This window comes from Clinocottus analis, unplaced genomic scaffold (assembly GCF_023055335.1).
Source record: "Clinocottus analis isolate CAN_PGR_092001 unplaced genomic scaffold, fCliAna1.0.p SCAF_22, whole genome shotgun sequence".
Classification (NCBI taxonomy): domain Eukaryota; kingdom Metazoa; phylum Chordata; class Actinopteri; order Perciformes; family Cottidae; genus Clinocottus; species Clinocottus analis.
Genome location: NW_027175954.1, coordinates 3272909 through 3293796, shown reverse-complemented (window position 1 = coordinate 3293796; position 20888 = coordinate 3272909). Strand labels below are relative to the sequence as shown.

Below are 20888 nucleotides of genomic sequence, written 5' to 3'. Positions count from 1 at the left end.
GAGATATATTTAAAGTATGTCAGTCTTGTATTTAATGCTGTTAAATAGTGACCGGGCATGTATACAAATACAGACATACTGCAGACTCCAACAAGCCAGTTTGTTATGGAGGGTCATTTTATTTCCTTTACTATTTTCCTTTATCTCATTGTTTCCACATGGACAGATCAGATATTAGAGAATGAGGCTGTTGTTTTGTCAAAAAAAAAAAAAGTCTGTAGTATGTTTATTTTGGTAATTGGCAGTAAAAGAATAATAATAGATATGAGAGCCATGTGTTCTTTAGTGATGCACCAACTATAAGTATTGGTACACAGCTGAAAGGATTAGGCATAGCAGCAGGACTCACCACAAAAATGTAACTCCATCTGTGTGTGTGTGTGTGTGTGTGTGTGTGTGTTGCAGCGTGCGGAGAGACGCTCCAGGAGTCAACGGGCAACTTCTCGTCTCCTGGTTACCCCAATGGATACCCTTCGTACACACACTGTGTCTGGAGAATATCTGTTACACCCGGAGAAAAGGTGTGCGCACACACACACACACACACACACATACACACACACACACCCTGCTGTGAATGTGTATGCACTAACAATGAGCGACTGCTGACAGAACGACTGCATATCGGTGATGTCTTCACAATAAAGGAACACTCTTCCTCTCCTCCGCCTCTCCTCATCTGGTCTCCGAGGTGCAAACATCTGTATCCTATTTGCTGTGAATATTTACTTTTGTTCCTTCAGATTGTTCTTAACTTCACCACCATGGATCTCTACAAAAGCAGTCTGTGTTGGTACGACTACATCGAGGTTCGGGATGGATACTGGAGGAAAGCTCCACTGCTCGGTAAGATCACCTAAAGGAGCACCGGGTACCATTTAATTATTGTTTCTTATTCGCATGCGCTTTCATTCGCTTTTTAATTCGGCTAAAATCCCGTCACCTGATTGATGCTGTGAGTGTAAAGCCATGTTCAGACTGACAATAGCACTATATCAAAACGTATGTATGTGTCGTCATCATGATCTTCTTTAGATTAATATTGCAGCGAACAAAAGCTTTTTCATATTTTGGCATAAACCCTTTTTTTGAATATACATTTCTATTTGCATAATCACACAAAGGGGTATTTAAAAGAATCATTTCCGTCCTCATGTGTCCATGTAAACTCTTCCTTATATACAGGTCATCAGCTCATCTTCACATATCCACACGTATACAGCCTACATACATGTACATATACCTATGTGTACTTCTACTTTAATTTGTCAGCAATTTTTTGTGGTTAACTTTCAGACTTTTGCCGATCCCACAGTCTAGTATTCCCATCAAGTAGAGGAAAGAAACAGGAAACGTTAGTAGAGTCGCACAAAGTCTGCTTTGCATTTTAATGAATTTGTTCTTTTGAATCCTCACAGAAAAAGTCAACTTTTCCATCATAAATATTCCCACGAATTATTCCATACCAACCCTTCATCGGTTGGATTCAGCCACTTTCTAGTGATTAATGATTTTCTTGCCGCCAAAAGGGCCCGCAAGCGCTCTGTATCCATACTCTGTTTCAAAAACCAAACACAGCCCAGATAAAAGAGTATCCAAGTTTAGGGGTCTTTGAGTTTTCAATACAGTGCTTAATGTTTTGTGAATGCCCTTCCAAGATAAACTCGGTTTGAGACTCTCCGCATATGTGAGAATGATTTACCTCCATTGAGCCGCAGAGTCGTATTCTTGTGTTTTTTTCCTGGTTCGGAGCTCTTAAAATGTCTCATACTGATTTTCAAGCAGTCTTTTCTCTTTAATTGATGGCGTTTCACATTTCAGAGGCTATGAACAATCATTGGACAGCACAAATTATGAATCTCGCATCGTTCGCTTTCATGTGTGTGTTTAACAGGCAGGTTTTGTGGCGATAAAGTCCCGGAAGTCTTGATCTCCACTGACAGCAGGATGTGGATCGAGTTTCGCAGCAGCAGCAACTGGGTGGGAAAAGGCTTCGCTGCCATTTATGAAGGTAACTCTTCACATCAGACCAAAAAAAAGTTTAAATCCACAGATTGCATACCCACATATTGATGTTTCTTAATAAATGACTTGTGTGAGACTTCTTTTGGCCTTACTCATGCTTACTCGTGTTCAGGTGCACACCATGCTAATCTATCCAGTATCTCTCTCTCTCTCTCACTCTTTCTTTCTCTCTCGCTCTCTCCCCCTCTCTCTCTCTGCTGTGCAGCGATCTGTGGAGGGGAAATCAGCAAGGACTCAGGACAGATTCAGTCCCCCAACTACCCGGATGACTACAGACCGTCCAAAGAGTGTGTGTGGAGGATCACCGTGTCCGAGGGATACAACGTCGGGCTCAGCTTCCAGGCCTTCGAGGTGAGTCACTCCGTGCGCGTGTGTGTGTGTTCTTGTTTGTGTGTTTCTCTCTCTCTCTCTCTCTCTCTCTCTCTCTCTCTCTCTCTCTCTCTCTCACTCTCTCTCTCTTCCTCCACCTTTGTGTGTGTGTGTGTGTGTGTGTGTGTTTGTGCTAAGGAATGTCTGGGTCAGATTTCACGCTCGTATAGCTGCAAGGAAGTTAATAATGTTAGTGGTTCGTGTGTGTACGTGTGTGTGTGTGTGTGTGTGTGTGTGTGTGTGTGTGTGTGTGTGTGTGAGTGTACAGAGCCTCGGAGCAGTTGAGGATTAGTGAAGTGCTGTAAAAATGTCAGTGTGCTAAAAGACTGAATCTGTCCCCAACATCCCTTCACTCTTGTAAGGTCAAAGTTTCCCGTTACACGGGAGCAGAGGTCAACCTCATTTAAAATCGCTCCAGACATTTCTCCTGAATGAAACCACTAAGAAGATGAGATCGACAGGGTGGATGTTGATATTCACAGCAGGGTCGTGCATCTCGCTCTCTGTCTGTGTGTGTGTGTGAACCTGCATGGATGATTTTGCAGATTGAGAGACACGACAGCTGCGCTTACGACTACCTGGAGGTTCGCGACGGCCCCCTGGAGACGAGCCCTCTGATTGGTCGATTCTGCGGCTACGACAAACCCGAGGACGTGCGTTCCACCTCACACACACTGTGGATGAAGTTCGTCTCAGACGGGACGGTTAACAAGGCCGGCTTTGCTGCTAACTTCTTCAAAGGTGTTTGCGTGTGTGTGTGCGAACTTTGATTGTGTTTTCTCACAAAGCATTCCTTACGTGTGTGAAAATTATTGTGCGTTGACGCATGTGTGTTTTCCAGAGGAAGATGAGTGTGCAAAACCAGACAATGGAGGATGTGAACAGAGGTGTGTAAACACTCTCGGCAGTTTCAAGTGTGCCTGTGACCCGGGCTACGAGCTAGCTCCCGACAAGAAGAGCTGTGAAGGTAACTGCGTGTGTGTGTGTGTGTGTGTGTGCGTGCGTGTGTGTAATGCTGAATTCTTGTTTGTATGGGCATTCCTTTGTATACCGCTGCGGGTTTCTGTAGGATATGAGTCTTGCTCATTACCAAAAAAAAACATCCGAACCGCCTCCATCAACAGGAAAAAACATCTTCCTGACACAAAGCAACATTCCTCGCCGCTCCAATGCCACAAATGATGGGAAGGTCCTTTAATCCCACAAAAAAAAAATAGATTAAATACCCGTAGTGACCCACATACTGAAACAACTGAACAAACCACTTCTGAGGCCGAGAGAAAAAGCAATGCTGGTGAAATATCCAAATTGCGGTTTTGCTGTAATTCTAGCAGTTGTTACTTTGGCAGGGAATTAATGCGTGGAAAGAAATAATAAATGCAGTATGAACATCTGCAACTTCTCCTCGTTGCACAAAACCGACCTCTCAAACTCAAAATGATGGCTGTTTCTTTACCTGTTACATGTGCATTTGAAATCTAAATTGTTGAAAAAACACAGACTTAGCATTAAATCACCACAGCCTGCTAATGTATGTCCCACAGGCACCTCAATTTAAAATAAAACAGCTCAAAACTCCCAGTTTTTTTATGCATCTCTATCCTTGTGGCTTGTAAAACATGTAAACACGTATTATCTATTTCCTGGCCGTGTGCGTCTGAATGATTCTTTGTGTGTCTCTCCAGCGGCATGCGGTGGTCTCCTCTCTAAGTTGAACGGGACCATCAGCACTCCCGGTTGGCCCAAAGAGTACCCGCCCAACAAGAACTGTGTGTGGCAGGTGGTCGCCCCCACTCAGTACCGCATCTCCATGCAGTTTGAGGCCTTCGAGCTGGAGGGAAATGAGGTAAGTGTGTGTTTCCCGTTTATGATAACAGAGAGATGCAAAGCATCGTGGCAAACTTGTGTTCAAAGAGCCTTATTTGTGTGTTTAGGTGTGTAAATACGACTTTGTGGAGGTGCGCAGCGGCCTTTCATCCGACTCTAAGCTGCATGGTAAATACTGCGGCACCGAGGTCCCTGAGGTCATCACCTCTCAGTATAACAACATGAGGATTGAGTTTAAATCCGACAACACCGTCTCCAAGAAAGGCTTCAAGGCTCACTTCTTCTCAGGTAGGACACATGTGTTACACCTGTGTGTGTGTGTGTGTGTGTGTGTTGGTCGCGGGTGGGCAGAGCAATGTGATTTGTTTGGACCATACAGATGTAGAAGTTGAATATGGCGTCGGAGCAGGTTGAGAAGCTTTCCATGTCCCTTGTATGAAACTTAAAAAGTAATCTACCATCCTATTTTTGTTATTTTTTTGTTGTTGCATGTTTGCATCATTGAGGAGCAGACATTTCTATGGGTTGATAGTCATCCATAATTGAATCAGCTACTTATGACGCATCAAGGGGTGTCTCGTTTCCTCGGTCAAGACTTCAACCCCCTCCCCGTTGTAGCTCTTTAAAGGCCACCACTCAGTCAAAGGCGCTTCAATCTATGGGGAGGGGCCAAGAGAAGGGAATTGGGATTAAAATGTAGTCAGGATTAGAGAAAAATCATTGTCGCGGTTAAAGATACAAAACAATAACAGCTATGTGACGGTGAAAGATGCAACCACCTTCCCGCTACCTCCATACCTGCACTCATCACTGTGCTACGTCAACGTCACATTCATTTTCTCCATTTCGGATTCCTGATCTGCCCACCTCCATTGCGTGTTCATCTCTGTGTATGACTGCTTGCGTGGTTTTAGCCTGTGTGGAGTTCTCCATGTGTTACTTGTGAAGCCCTCTCTGTCTCCATGTGTGTCTGTCCGTCACGCTTTGTCTCCCCGAGCCGCCGCCGGCTCTCAGGTCTCCTGCACACGTCACCCTGCACTCTGCCCTCTCTCCCTTCAGACAGGCTGGCTCTGTGTCACGAGCGTATGATTGTGTTTGAGTCATGCCAGGACATTAAGCGCAGCCGCTCTCCTGCCCGCGGCCATTTCAACACTAAGCTGGCGACCGCATCAAAGGTCAGAGGTAACATGACCTCACAATCGGAAATCTCTGATTGGCTCTGGTCCTCTCGCGTGACGAGGGAATGGATGGATCCCGTCTTAATGGCAGGGATCGGCGCTCAATCCATTCTCCTCCAGAGGGAAACATGTGCTCTGTCCCAATTTAATATTAGTACAACACAATATAGTATTAACATTCAGCTGCTTAAGTATTCTGTTACATTTAATTAAGGGTCTCATGAAAGCTGCTGTTAACAATGTATCCATATAAAAGTTATTGGAGCTTTGTTTTATGCTTATGAAAAGTTTGGTCTTGTTTTATTTGACCTTGCAATATTTAGGTGCATATATATAAAAATATATATATACATATGGGTTAGACGTATATATTTTCGTCAATCTAACTCCAGCTGCTAATGCTACTTTCAAATTGTCTGTCGTCCAGAAACTGCCCACTACTTATTCATATTTCAAATTCAATTTAGTTTTAATTTGTTGGAGCTGTTACAAGGTCCTTCTTTTCTGTTGGGCGTTGCGTCATCAGACATGGTCATCATCAGTACCACACTCCAAAAAAGATATATATTCGTGAATATAACAAGTATACATGTCTTAATTGTGTTGCTTCTCACACTGGAAAGAGTTTGGAGGTAGTATGGAATTGGGACACAGCTATGATTCCCCAGTAAAAAGACAACAAATATCCTCTACTCGCTTTTCCCGGGATACATTTGTTGTTCTATAACAATGTTGGGAAGTTCTCTTGAAGAAAACTCTCTTTTCTTCCTCTCACATTTATGATAACTTAAAAGAGAAACGGCAAAACTCCAAAAAGGCAACTTCAGTGTAACATTTCCACGGCCTCCTCCTCGGTCGGAGGGAGTAAAGCTATCAACTGGATGAGCTCATCAAAATGAAACTACCTCCAGAACACCTGGAAGTTAAAGCGCCCCGTGGAGGCGCGGAGGCAGTGGCTTTACAGAGAAAATGACTTACTCAGATATAGATTGTGTGCGCGTGTGTTTGTGGTTGTGTTTGTGTGTGTGTGTGTGTCTTTGCTATTGTCAGAAGCTTCTTTCAGTTGGCAAAGATCCAGTGGTTTCGGGAGGTCCCGTTGACCTCCCACAAACTACAAATCTATGTGAGTGTGCATGTGTGGTGTGTGTGCGCACGTGTGTGTGTGCTTAACCTGTAGAAAGCTACGATGCACGCTGTGTAACATCAACCGCAAAGCTTCTTAGCCTGCGTTAGGGTGAGACTGAGCCCACAATAGCACCGTAATACCACATCAGACACAGACAGACAGACACACACACACACACCGGCAAAGGAGGATTTAGTGGTTTCATTAAAAGCAGATCTAGTTTGATTCACAAGGTCTTGAGTTGAGGTGAGACTCGGCGTCTGTGTCTAATCTCACATCTCTTTATAGGAATCTGTCTCTCACTCTGCTCCGTCTCCCAACACTCGCATGCTCTGTCTTCCTGTGCGGTCATCTGAAGATCCCCACCTCTCCCCGTCTCCGTCTCCGACAGCATCACTGCTGTTAACGTGGCCGCCCCCACACGGCGCGAGCTCTCCCTGCCCCTTCCACCGCCACCCTGCGAGCCTCCGCTGTTCCGCGCCATTAAAAAAGGGCTTTTGTCATCACCCGGTCACACGGAGGAGAAGCCGTGTGTTAAGAAGAAGCCACAAATTAGAGGAGAGAAAACGCCTCGGTTGTGCTCTTTGTTTTTGTCTAAACGCCTGAACCTCTTAAACGGCGACATTCCAGTAAAAACGTCCAGTAAAAACTCATGCTGTACAGCCATTGTTTGTTAAAGGATTAGTTTGACATTTTGGGAAATGCTCACGTTCACTTTCTTGCCAGGAATTAGATGGGAAGATCAATAGCGCTGTTAAGTATGCAGCTCAAGTCAGCAGCTGCTTAGCTTAGCACGACTGAAATGTGAAAAACAGCGAGCCTGGCTGTGTCCAACAGGTAACAACGTCCATGAAGGAGCGCTTCGAGAGCGCATTAAGAAAACCTTTTTCTTGGCCTGGCGAAGGCTTCCTGTTGGCAACACAAGCAGTTTAGATGCTAGGCTAAGCTAACCAGCTGCTGGCTGTAACTTCATACTCAGCAAAACAGACATTAGATAGATCTTCTCATCTAAATCTGCGAAAAAGAAAATTAGGCGTCAAGTTATTCTTTTACTGTCTCTTTAATGAATCGGTTTTAATTTAATATGAAGCCAAAAACAACTTCTTACTGTATCACCATCATAAAAATAACAGCCAAAAAAAAAAAAGAATGATAATAATTACTGTTATAGTTGATTTCATATCACGCAACCATTTTATATACAGCAGTAAGGTGTCGTTTTAGCAAATATTGGAGCAAAATGTGCTTCAAAATCAAATCACTCGACCCAGGCGGGTCATTTGTGGTCTACGTTTAGGTGTCACCATGACAACTTGAAGCCCACCCTGCCATGTACAGTGTTGGTGAACGTATAAATCACAGAGAAGCGAGTCTCCGGTAATTCTTCCCAAATAACGACGTGAGGCTCACAACATCCAAACGTGGTGACAGAAGCTCTCGTCACATTTTTACAGTTTCTCCCCCGTCGGCTGAGTGAAGACATCAGACTCGCTTGGCAGCGGTTGTCTGGCCCGAAGAGAGCACAGCTGATCTGAAACCAGCTGTTACGGTCGGAGGCGTTTCAGAGTCACTGCCTGACCACAAAGCAGCCGTAAACACAAAGCCCAAGAGGAGCACAAAGACGGTTTTACAGGCCAACAAAACCAGACTCACACTAACGAACTGAACCCGTTGTGGTTGTCTGTTTTTACTTTAACTTTAACCACATTTTCAGAACCTTCTTTTTTATTTTTTATCTTTCGATTTAGTAATTATTTGAAAATAATTTTGCTCCAGAAAATATTTAAAGCTGTCATGGCTCCACAGTATTTAATTCACACATTGCGAAGCTGTTGTCCTCCTTCGTTACTGCTGTTCAGCTGTCAAGCTTTCCACTATTGCACGGCACATACACATAAAACAAAAATTGCACACTTAACACACAAACTTCAGCGTCAGCAGATTTATTGAGATTTATAATGCTTTATTGTTTCTTGTAAAATGTATGTTTCACGTTTACAAGACGAAAGGCTTTGAGGATTTTGGATTAGCCAATGAGTTTGGCTGTGGTACGTAATGGAGCGTAAACTTCCCCACGTTCAATGAAGTGCAGGACAGAGCCGCTAACACTCTGACACACAGGCGTAGTATCCAGGACCAGCGCGCACATGACGGCTTGTATCAAACAGTGGTTGTGTCGGTCCTGAACCCTTTTTTTAAAAAACATAAACACACAAAAGGATGTAGATAGCTAATGTAGTGGAAACAATGCGTGGTTACTACTGTATGTAGTAAGCTAGTCAAGCGGACATGCTAATGTTTGCAGCTTATTTTAGACACAACACAAAGTTTTAGACACAAAGTTTAAACACAAAGTTGAACTCTTTCATTTCATTTTTGCTCTTGTGCTTTCGGTTCAATGGAAGAAATCCAAAGCTCGACAGAAAAGCTGTTTTGGGAACAAATTCTCCATTTGACCATTTGTCTTTGTTTTGAACTCTTTACAGGTGAATTATGAACTGCATCTTGCAGTCTTACAGTTCATTTGGGTGATCATGTTTGCTTATCATGATTGCGGGAGATTAATGTTCATGTTTCTCTTTATTTGTTTCTCTTATAAGTACTGTACCTTTTCCGTCTCTTCTTTATCTCACTGTTTGTTTCTCCACCTCTGCTGTCCTACTGTACTGCTTTTCCTTTGTCAAAAACCCTCCTCCACTTCCTTAAGCTCCCATCTTTCCACTCCTCTCCCCTGCTTGACCTCTTGCTTCCCTCCACTCCGTTTTTTTTTTTTGTTTCTTTCTTTTTGTTGCTGTTCCCACATGAATGATGTGTCGCATGTGTATCTCTCACAGACAAAGATGAATGCAGCAAGGACAACGGCGGCTGCCAGCACGAGTGCATCAACACAGTGGGCTCTTACGTTTGTCAGTGTCGCCATGGCTTTGTGCTGCATGAGAACAAACATGACTGTAAGGAAGGTGGGTTCCGCGTTCATTCACATCAGCACACACACTGGCATAAAAGCGCCGGCGCGCACATCCACGCGCTGCCACACTCACACAAGCATGCACTCATTCACAAGAACAGTCACCGACCATCTTACGGCCCTTCCTTTGTTTACCCGCATCAGAGTCCGCGTGACGACCGACTGGTCCTTTCCATTTGAGGATAGTGCTTTCTTTACGTTTTCCACAGCAGGGGAAGATGTTAGCTCTGCAAAGCAGAGCTGTAGACATCGGCGTGTGTCACATTCGGTTACTTTGAAAGACTTGAGGCTTGACTTGGGCCTGGAAATGTTTAAACGCAGTTACAGCAAAAGTATTGCTAAGTGGGTTGCGTGCACTATTTGGATGTCAGACTTCAATAGGACCCATAACTGCACATAATCGCTGTAAACAAAAAATACACAAGAGATTGAAAATATGACATCACAGGTTTCTGGGTAGTGTCAAATGAAAGATTTGAGTTGCATCTTGACCAGCTGGTTGCTGGTCAATATGCAACTCTTCCCTCTGAGACTGGACTTGGACGAGCGCTAAAGGACTTGAGACTTAACGACTTGTCGCAGAAGACTTCAAACCGCTCTGATTGCAGGTCACTAAAGCAAACTCACCGAGAGGAAGACAGAGCATTATTTATTGGAAGCTATTAGCAAATTCCCCTGCACACACACACACACACACACACAAATTGCCATATTATACTTGACTCTTTGAAGTTGAACTTTTGAACGTGTGCACGCACACACACCACACACACCGTATCAACACACACATACTCACCTCTCCAAAGGCTCCCTGTGATGCTCATAAAAACACTCATGTTTCAAACATCTGGGAGCTTGAAAGCTTTGTACGTAGCGCTGTCTTCCTGCTAGTGTGTGTGTGTGTTTGTGGACTCATGCATACACATGTATGTGTGTGTGGAGATGGACATTTGGATAGCGTGAAATGCACTGTCAACATTTTTGATTCATGCATCACCTTTGAGTGATAGTGGTCCCCTGACAGAAACATGTGACACTATGAGACACCGGCTAAATACATAACAAAGAAAACTGAAGCTTTTGGGTTATTTACTTGAATACTGGTAAAATGACAAGGCATTATAAACTATTCCTGTTATGACAATGTGAAAATAGTCATCTGCTATGTCAGACAACACCTTTATTATTTTTTTTTAGAGCTTACGTCTGTATGTTGTAGCTAAATTGTTTAAAGGTGTGGGGGTCTTCTGTAACAATAGTGTGTGTGGAGTGTGACGTCTGTATTTAATACTTTGCCTGTGAGAGGACTCTCCTTTACATTGGTCTTGTGAATCCATCTCATTCTGTATATCTGGGTTTAGTTTGTCTGACTAAATAAAAAATGTCCCTCTGGAATACATCCTGTTGTCTTGTGCATGCCTCCTGCCTCCCGTCACCTTCATTACAGCTGTTCATTTCACACACACACAAACACACACACACACGCACACAATTGCCATGTGTGACTGTGAGGGCTGCCTTCGTAGCTTTTGTTGTTTTACTGACGCAAACTTTCCAGGAGGAAAGTCGTCACAGTTGTTAGGAGGCTGCAATATTTGTCTGCAGCTGACGTGTTTCAAGTATTAACAGTTATAGTTGGTCAGTTGTCAGCAAAGTTTGCTGCTATTTTTTTTGTCAGTGTAAGAGTAAGTAACAAAGTCATAACAGAGCAGGTGACTACGGATGAAAAATAGACTTTGAGCTAACACCGGCACGTTTACAGCAATATTTATTCATGTGCTCTGCCCCTTTTCAAATAGACTAATAACCACATGAGTAAAATTGACTCCTCCTGAGTAACTGATTATGTCACAGTGAAGAGAAGCAGTGTGGCCAAAGCTGCAGATCCCACAGATATGTTTTCTTCCTCGACCTGGAATCGTTTTAAAAGACTTTGGAGGCAAATTTAATTGCTTAAAAAACAACTTTGGTCACTATAGATCTGTTCTGTGCTGAAAGACACTTGACTTGGACTTTAACGAAGGATGCAGCACAGACCGACACAACACCGAGTGACGTCACAGAGTAGCAATTATAGAGCAGCAAAGGGTTTCTTTATTTTTTCTTTTCACAGAAACTGAGTTGTGTTGCTCAGAGATGTTGTGCTCAAGTGGGTTGAGATCTAGTGACTGTAAAGACCGAATCGTTCAATGCTCAGTAATCAGATGTTGAGGATCCAATCCTTCACATCCTGTGTGTTCAGGAAACATTTCCTTAACATCCATTTATCAAAGGCTTAGATTTCAGATAGCAGAGTTTGCAGTAGTTATTGCATTTTGGTTCAAATCTGTCCAAGTGTAACTATAAGCACAACAAAACATTTTCTCGACATTGGATCCATAATATGGATTTTTGCTTCCATAAATCCAAATGTTGGTTTAACCAAGGTCCAGAATAATATCCTTAATTTCCCCTGTAAATATTGTTGGTAATGTGTGACTCCTCCATCCAGACAGTGCAGAAGGCGTACTGTCGCGGTGTGTTTGTTTAAACCATGCGTGCGTGCGTCCATGTGAAATTCACACTGAACTTGTCATCAGGATGTGTCCCTTTGAAATCTTTCTCTTTTGGTTCTCTTGTTTCTCTCCTTCCTGTTCCCTTTCCCTTTCCATTTCCTCTGACCTTTTCCTGTGCAGCTATGATTTTAACTTCCTCTCTGTGCGTGTGCTTGTGTGTTTCTGTGTGTGTGTGTGTGTGTGTGTGTGTGTGTTCAGCTGAGTGTGAGCATAAGATCCACAGCCCCAGTGGGACGCTGAGCAGCCCGAACTGGCCAGACAAGTATCCCAGCCGTAAGGAGTGCACCTGGGACATCACAGCCACGCCAGGACACCGAGTCAAGATAGTAAGTGTGTTGAAAACGAGAAGACTTCGAGGGCTTGTGAAGCCTCTTTTAACCCTTTTCTTTAGCCTCGTTGGCCTTCTTCCTTCCCTCCAAACAATGCAATATTCTGTCTGTGGGGTCATATCTTATGTTAAACCCTCCGGCTGCCATCCCCCATCTTTCTCTATGATCTCTCCTCCAATGTCCCATTTATGAAACCTAAATGTGAACGTTGGAGAAAGTGCACTTTTGTATATTCGGGCTAACTGCAAGCGTGTGCTCATGCGTTAGAAAGAGGCCTTGGGCAGTGGCCATCTGTGTCCTTGTGGCTTTGAGTGTGTGTGTGTGTGTGTGTGTGTCTGTGTGTACACACACATGCATGTGTGCATGTAAGGGTTGATGTGTCACCACAAATAGTCATCTCCACATTTTTCCAGTTCCCGCAGCTCCATATTTAGGAACAAACAGACCGCGGTGCGCATCTCAGATTAAAGATAGTCGAACGTTTACAGTGCGATGTGTGCGAGGTAATTAGTCCAGTAGAGCCTCCGAGAAAGGAGAAGAGAGGCTGTGACAGAAGACAAATGGCGTTAACAGTGTTAGCGTTGATGCAAATGGAGTTTCTGCTGACTCAGGTGTATTCACAGAAAATGCTCAACGCTGTTTGCTAGAGGTGATTGAGTGGTCTAGACACACATTCATAGTCTAACCATGACGTAAGCGTATCTTCACATTGGGACTCTTGAGGTGGTTACTTGGTTGGCGTTTTTATAACTATTTGACAAATAACCATTTGGTCTCTGAAACATAAGAAAGTAGAGAATAATCAAACTCACGAGTCTTCAAACTGCGAGTTTTGTTGAAAACCTCAAGACATTCAGTTTATTATCACATTTCTTACTTTCATTTTTCTGTGAACTATTTATTAAATCAGCTAATCTAAAATGCACGCATACATCTTGATACCAAGATACAAATTGGTCCTCACAAAGATAGAAGTACAGGAACACACGAGCCCACATTCACACACATAATCCTCCTGAAATCCACTCGTGTTCCTCATGCAATTTAGTGTCGCACACAAAACAGTGCAATCCCGACAATATGCACACACATTCCTGATCTAGACACGCAGTCAAATGTTTAACTGAAAACACACCATGACATCATCTGCTGTGATAATACATCTACTATAGTACTTTTTGCACCTATTTTCAATGTGCGAATAAATGGGATTTTCACACAAATCATGAAAAAAGAGAGAAGCCCAAACATACGCAGATTGTGAAATTTGCATATATTTGGGTCGCTCTCTTTTTTCATCGTTATGCCATCTCAGTGAGATGTATGTAATGCCAGAAACATGAGCATCGACCTGAAGATCAGACTGTTATTGCCTCTTCAGTCTCTGTCGCTCAAAGACAGACACACAGACACACACAGACACACACACATTTTTGTGGGAGTATAGAACAGATTCACAAACCAGTGTCTCACTGGAGCTACAGTGGGAAACATCTGGAGGCCGTCACGACCCCAGAACCAAGCGCTCCTCCTCTCTCGCTAACGACATCCTCGCGTCGGCCCACCTTCGTCCTTCTCTCTCTCTCCTCTCGCCCGGCTGGTTCGAAACCGATCCGGTGTGGCGCTTGTGGCGGCGTGATGGAGCACGGCTCAGGAGACAATCGGAGAAAGTGTGTGTCTGTGTGGGAGAGAGGCCTGCAAGGTGGGATGACTCAGCTCACGGTGACTTGATTAGATTAGGAATGGTGACACTGTGTACACGCATGTCAGTGTGGAAGCGACGTGTCGGCAAAGAGGCCGGCCGGCTGTTCTCAGATAGGTCAACGAATATGACACGCAAATACATTCATAACGGCTTGAAAGAGTTTTAAAGGGGCGTAACACTGGCGGGAAGAGCCGGAGAAATACTTATGGCACTCAGCATCTCGATCAAAGGTGTCTGATATTGGAGCAAAACCACGACGTTATTGGTGACAGAAATATGGGTTATTTTGGATTTATATGGATCTCATGACTGTGTGTTCCTTTTTAGCAACTTTCAGCTCATTGTTTTGGTTTACTCTTCCAGCCAACATTAACATTTGCTTGTTTTTGGCCAAAACTGACCACTGTGCAACTGTTTGCCAACAGATTGACCAACATATCTACTTAAAAGGCGAAATATGTCGGCTGTCCGTTGTGTTAAGTTTGTTTCCACTGCTCCCAAGTTGCCAAATAATCTGTTCTTGCAGGTTTAAATAAAGACTCAGTAAAGCTCAGTCATGTTTTTTTTATAGCTTCTTTATCCAGCTACATTAAATCAGTTTTTTTTTTTGATGAAATGATTGGATTCCAATTCAGGAAATGACTCACGCAGTTTCATGAATTAGTCATTAGTCTCTATTAGTCTGATTCTCTAATTTCCTTCTGAATGACGTTCATTGTCGCTTCTGTCGGCCATCATGCACTGTTCTGAAGTCATGCATATGTGTGCATGTACATTTATGTACTGTAGGACACACATTTGGGGTTTTGTTATCATACCTGCCAACAAATATAACATCACCAAGAATACTTCTGCAGTGAGAAGAACAAGTGCAAGATTATCTATATGGGAAAATCCCGTTGGCTGCTTACTATTGGCTTCCTTTCTTCTCACCATTTTAAAAAGACATGTGAATGCTGTGCACTCCAAAGTCTCTGTTTAAAGAACAAATAAACAAACATGTACACTGCAAAAATTTAAATCTAAGTAAGATGAAATATCTTAAATCAAGGCATTGTACGCTTGTTTTTTGATTGACAAGATATTTCTTCTTATCAGGCAGTTTTTATTTTAGAGCATTTCACTTGTTTCAAGAAGTCTTGGCAAGTCAAATTCTCCTGTTCTGTTGGCAGATAATTTGTCTTATTTCAAGTAATATTTCCCTCATTTTATTACGTTTTTTCTTGTTTTTGGAAGCTGAATTTTCGCAGTGTAGATATGCTTTTAAATCTGAGGTGTCAAAAAATTGTGAAAAGGTCTTTCCAGAAACAGTGTCCTGTTGATCTTTGGATAATCTCGAGACGTCATCTTGAAATCTCACTGGTAATACTTTCCCACAAAGAAATAGTGCCTATAAAACTGCGAACAGGGAACAAACGTTCGTCTTTCACCGCTTTCTCGCATCACACCCAGCTATCTCTCATCCTCTGCGCTCCCACCTCTGCAGGCCTTCAATGAGTTTGAGATCGAGCAGCATCAGGAATGTGCATATGACCATCTGGAGGCCTTCGACGGGGACAGTGACACGGCAACCATCCTGGGTCGATTGTGCGGCAGCAAGATCCCGGAGCAGCTGGTCTCCACCGGCAACAAGATGTACCTCCGCTTCATTTCTGACGCCTCAGTCCAAAGAAAGGGCTTCCAAGCTACACACTCCACAGGTGTGTGGAAGTTTATTTAGGTGCTAACGCACGACTGTGACAATATCTCACTTCATGTGCAACACTGTGTCCGCAAAGAGCATCTCTCTCAGTCACCCGCATTGATTTCTCAAGTTTGGATAGATATTTGAGTAATACCTCCCTCTAGTGGTTTACAACCCTGCATTCCAGATGGACGTCATTCATGAAATCTGACTTTATTGGACAAAACTAAATCTATCAAACGCCTAATTTACAAGATCAATATGCCTCTCTCTCCTGGTCTCTGCAGAGTGTGGCGGTCGTCTAAAAGCCGAAGCTCGTCAGAAGAACCTTTACTCTCACTCCCAGTTCGGAGACAACAACTATCCGGGTCACACCGACTGCGAGTGGCTGCTGACGGCCGAGCAGGGCTACGGCATCGAGCTGAGCTTCATCACGTTCGAGGTGGAGGAGGAAGCGGACTGCGGTTATGACTACATCGAGCTGTACAACGGCTACGACGCCAACTCGCATCGGCTCGGCCGCTTCTGCGGTTCTGGGGTAAGATTTGATCTTCTTCATTTTAAGGCTCATTTTTGATAAGAAAAGTCAGACCATCAATTACTTGAGTTCACGTTATGACCAACGCTGGAAATATCTTATTCCTCTTTCATATATAGAGCTGCATTGTTGTCCTGAAAACAATCTAAAGAACACACAAGCTGGGTGACTCGTTCCTTCATTCACGGGCACTGTACTTTATTTTTTCTTGATCACACATGCACCGTCCTGCAGCTGTAAATACTCAAAGGAAATATTCATATTTAGGTGCATGTGAATTTTGTCCTCAACAAATGTGCCGTTTAGTAGAGTTTGACTAACGTTTAAAACAAAAAAACTGTGTCCAAATCAAAATAAACTAATGGGCTTGTGGCTGAGAGCCATGGTGGGAAGTTGTCTTTACTTTGTCTTTAACTACAAATGATTCATACTTTGTTCGTTTTTGAAAGCATGCTGCACTATTTTTGATTTTTCTTATCATCAATAGATATTTAATGTATTATTGTCGTATTAAAAAGGAGATGTTTTGTGTATTGGCACTGAATTCAGGTAATGTGTTGTCAAAGTAAAAGTTCTACACCAAAATTGTAACTGAAGTTAAAAAAAACACACACAAGCGTTATCAGCAAAACACACTTAATGTATGACAAATAAATGTACTCAACGTGGAAAAATGACCCCCGTAAGTACCTAAAATTTGTACTTATTTTAAGTACAGTGTTTGTAATTATATCTCGTTACACGAAAGAGGAAGACGAGGCTCAAACTAGTTTAAAGATATTTCTAATTGACGTAAACTTCGCCTTGAAAGTGGAACACACCCAAGCAGTAATGTCATTGAAAGTATATTATTACTATCACTATTTTTCATAATTCCTTGTCCCTCCTCAGCCCAGGGAGGGGATCTACTCGCCCGGAGGTGCAATGCTGATCCGTTTTCACAGTGACGACACAATCAGCAAGAAGGGCTTCCACATCCGCTACACCAGCACCAAGTTCCAGGAGAACCTTCACACCAGGAAATGACCTCACAGGCAGCCCGTGACCTCTGACCTTTGCGCAGCCCCCCCCCCCTCCCCCTCCACGACGCCGTCACCCCGACCTTCACCACGGCAATGAGAAAAAGTACAGCCTGTCCCCTCTTCTCGGACCCAACGGATAGACGTGGACGTTTGTGGACGCTCGCCAGCTCGCGGGGGAGGAAGACAACACTTCTGAGTGAACATTGGTCTCCCTCCGCGGCTCCACGAGGGTCTGCGCACTCCGATACGAGGCCGGCAAAAAACAATGAGACGTCAACTCGAGTGAGCCATTTCTGTGGAGGAGATGGTCTTCCGTTACCGCACATCGAACTCCACTCACGGCCACGCACCCGAAAAAACAGAAGAGTGCAAACAAACGCGGAAACATACGAGATTCATATTCAGAAATATAAACTTTGGGTGCGCGAGGGGCGTCGGCCTGAAACAAAATGCATCCAACCGGCGAGTTGAGAGACTTTTCCCACTCGTTGAACTGCGATCAGACGGCTTCTCAAAACCCGCAGGAACTGAGAGGAAATCTCGAGACGTTTTTATTGCCTTCGATGCCTGGGAACTGGTCTCCTCAGCCCAGCTCAGAACGGCTGCAGATGATTTTATTTCATGTCTTATTGTAAAACCCTTTGTGTTTACTTGTGTGTTTGTGTGTGTATGCGTGTGTGTACAGAGAAAAAGAACAAACAAAAGACTGAAGGCCGTCATTTGCCCTTTTTTGCTTAAAGCTTATGCAGACGACCATCGTGGAATGGGGAAAAATATAAAAAAAAATATACAAATGGAGAAATTTCCAAATGATCTGTGATGTTAATGTTAAGCCTTGCATTATGGTGTGTGTGTGCGCGCGCGCGTGTGTGTGTGTGTGTGCGTGAGTGTGCGCGTGCGTGTCCATGCTGTTTTTGAGTTTGCACCGTCTTGTAACAAACATGGATGTTTCCACCTCACCCCAAAATAAAAAGTGGATATCGGAAAAAGGGAATATTTTCATAGCCGTCTCTCGGAGTGACGCGATTCTGATTGAAGGAGAGATTCCCATGGTGCTAAAAATAAAAAAAAAAATACACTGAATGGCAGACGAGTGCGGTTGGAGGATCCACTTTTGGAGCCAGCGTGCAAACAGCACACTGCAGCAACAGCACTAGTCCTGTGGAACTACAATATTGCCTTAGAACCAAAATGTATGCGACAGAAGGCCGCTCCGATGCTCTTGTGGCAGTGTATTTCATTTGTTTGGAGAGCTTGAATGGTTTTATTGTCCAAAAAAAACCACCAACAAAAAACATGGGAAATGTAGTCTGTGTGTGAGATAGAGTCAATGGTGCATGTGTGTTTGTGTGTGTCCTTTTCGTAGCTGCTCTCAGAGATACATACACACTTACACATTCAAACTAATTTGCGTGCGTTTTCCTCAAACATCTTAACACACACGACAACTTCTGTACGTTTGGAGCATGGAGATGTAAAGCTGAAGGAGGATCGAGGCGCATACGGGATGCATCTTCTGTTTTGTGAAATAAAAACATGTAAGTGTGTGTGTGTTATAGGTGATTATAGAGAAACAATGCGTGTGTGTGTGTGTGTGTGCGTGTCTGTAAACTGTATGTTTCTAAGTTGAATCATTCATCGCTGTACGTGCCAAGCTCCAGGTGACCCTGATCCACTGTAGTTTTTGTTTTATCATTCCACCTTTGTGTCTGTAGTTCAGGGACACTGACATGACGTCCTCTGCATCGGTCATTAAAATACACACAGGTAAAAACTACAGGCAGCTGTGTTTTGTGGATTTATTGCCGTGTTTGGTGAATTCATGATGTATTCTATGACTCTGTTTCCCACCAGTAGTCCATGGCAAAGTTTAGTAAAAGAAGTCGCCTACAGATCTGTAAGACTATTTAAGAGTGTTTTTGTGAGACTTTATTTCCTGTCTGCAGCTGTTTCTGTCACTTATTCTACCTCAACGGCCATGTTATGTGTTTTCTATGGAGTCTGGAGTGCACAACTAGAGTGAATATAGTCATCATTAATCAATTTATACGTTGAAACGTTTTGGTAGATATGCCTGTTTGCTTCCTTCCCGGAAGTTAGATGAAACAATTAATAGCATTATCCTGCGAAACATGAAGCTACTAAAAGCAGCTGGTTAGCTTAGCTTAGCATTAAGACTGCAAAAACAGGGAGAAACGGTTAATACGGTATTTTTGTCAACCAGCATCTCTAAAGGTAGTAGATTATTTTGTGATTTGGTGTGTGTTGTCCTACAATTTAACACAAAACACTTTATAATCACTGTGTTGTGTTAGCTCCATCAGACTCCATGTCAAATCCCAGTGGTTTGAGTTGATGCCCGACCGGCTGGCTGCAGAGGAAAGTGTGATTTGATTGGAAGGCTACTTAATATTTTAATTCACACAATTCTGACTTAAAGCATGAAATAAAAATACTCAGATACTGGTGTTATTCGTCATTGTTCCACAATTGAAGGTCAGCGGGCGCTACGTGCTGATAGCCACACCCGATGTGGGATTTTATTATCAATTTAACTGCCAAAAACAATGAAATTTAAAAATGGCTAACTGCTTAACGTGGTCAACAACTGGCTTTTAGGAGCTTAAATATCAACGTGAGAGGATCACTAAACATGGAGGCAGCAGGACAACTTGGGGAAGTTGGGCAAACGTAGTGAAGTGACCCAAACTGACTGAATAGCTGAACATTGAGGACAACAGGTAACGTGCTCTCTGATTATCCCCTTTGTTAAACTGTATGGGAAATAGCGCATTGTGTCAAATTTCTGATTTTGCATCTGTGCAAAGTTGTTGCCAAAGCGTTTATTCTTCTCTTTAAAAAAAAACACCACTGCCTCCTCTGCAGGTGTTGCCACCGTTTCATGACGGTTATTTCCACCCACTGAAGTACTAATGTAAGTTAATATGTTTAATTGTGTGTTATGAGTAGAGTCATAAAAAAAAAAGCAACACCAAAATGCGTCAAGGTCGTCAATCATTTGAGAAACATTAATATAAATGTGCGTTTGACCCATTTTACACATGACCGCGTGGCGGTAGCTTGAGGAAAAGCCACTTACCTTCAAAGGAGCAGTTTGAGGAGCCTCAGGTGTCACATTTGGTGCAACACACAGTCGTTTGGTGCCACTGTCATACAGCCAGTCAACCACTAGAGGGCGCTCAGTTTGAGCTTTTGAAAATAGTATCAGGGAACCTGAAATTGATCAACTTTGATTTGCTTGAACGTTTTAACTTTGACTCCATCTACAGTTCATCCAGGCAACTGCAGGCAGGCTGTCGTGACGTCACTATTTGCCGGAGCCTTCAGGAACAAGTCACACAAATGAGAAGAAACACCTTTTCTCTCTTACCCCTGATGGTCACTACCTTTTTTTTCTGCACAGTGTTAGTTGTATTTGCTTAAGGATCAACACCACTGGGACTTTTACCGTTCGACAACTATACAATTAAGTTTAAAATAGTTTTGATTGTGTTGCCTTAAAACACTTGAACATGATCAAAATAAAACTAATTACTGATGC

At 43.2% G+C, this 20888-nt stretch overlaps 1 protein-coding gene across 1 annotated transcript in view; it reads left to right on the top strand.

Annotated features, from left to right (window-relative positions):
• tll1 (tolloid-like 1) overlaps nt 1-19067 on the top strand; it is a 39414-nt gene extending 20347 nt beyond the window's left edge. The window contains exons 9-21 of the mRNA XM_068588788.1: nt 406-521; nt 744-846; nt 1895-2011; nt 2231-2376; nt 2940-3135; nt 3236-3361; nt 4080-4240; nt 4329-4509; nt 9360-9485; nt 12247-12374; nt 15569-15782; nt 16054-16304; nt 17196-19067. Of these exons, the coding sequence (XP_068444889.1) occupies nt 406-521; nt 744-846; nt 1895-2011; nt 2231-2376; nt 2940-3135; nt 3236-3361; nt 4080-4240; nt 4329-4509; nt 9360-9485; nt 12247-12374; nt 15569-15782; nt 16054-16304; nt 17196-17330 (2000 nt within the window). The 3' untranslated portion in view covers nt 17331-19067. The remainder of the gene's footprint in view (nt 1-405; nt 522-743; nt 847-1894; nt 2012-2230; nt 2377-2939; nt 3136-3235; nt 3362-4079; nt 4241-4328; nt 4510-9359; nt 9486-12246; nt 12375-15568; nt 15783-16053; nt 16305-17195) is intronic.
• The last annotated feature ends 1821 nt before the right edge of the window (nt 19068-20888 follow it).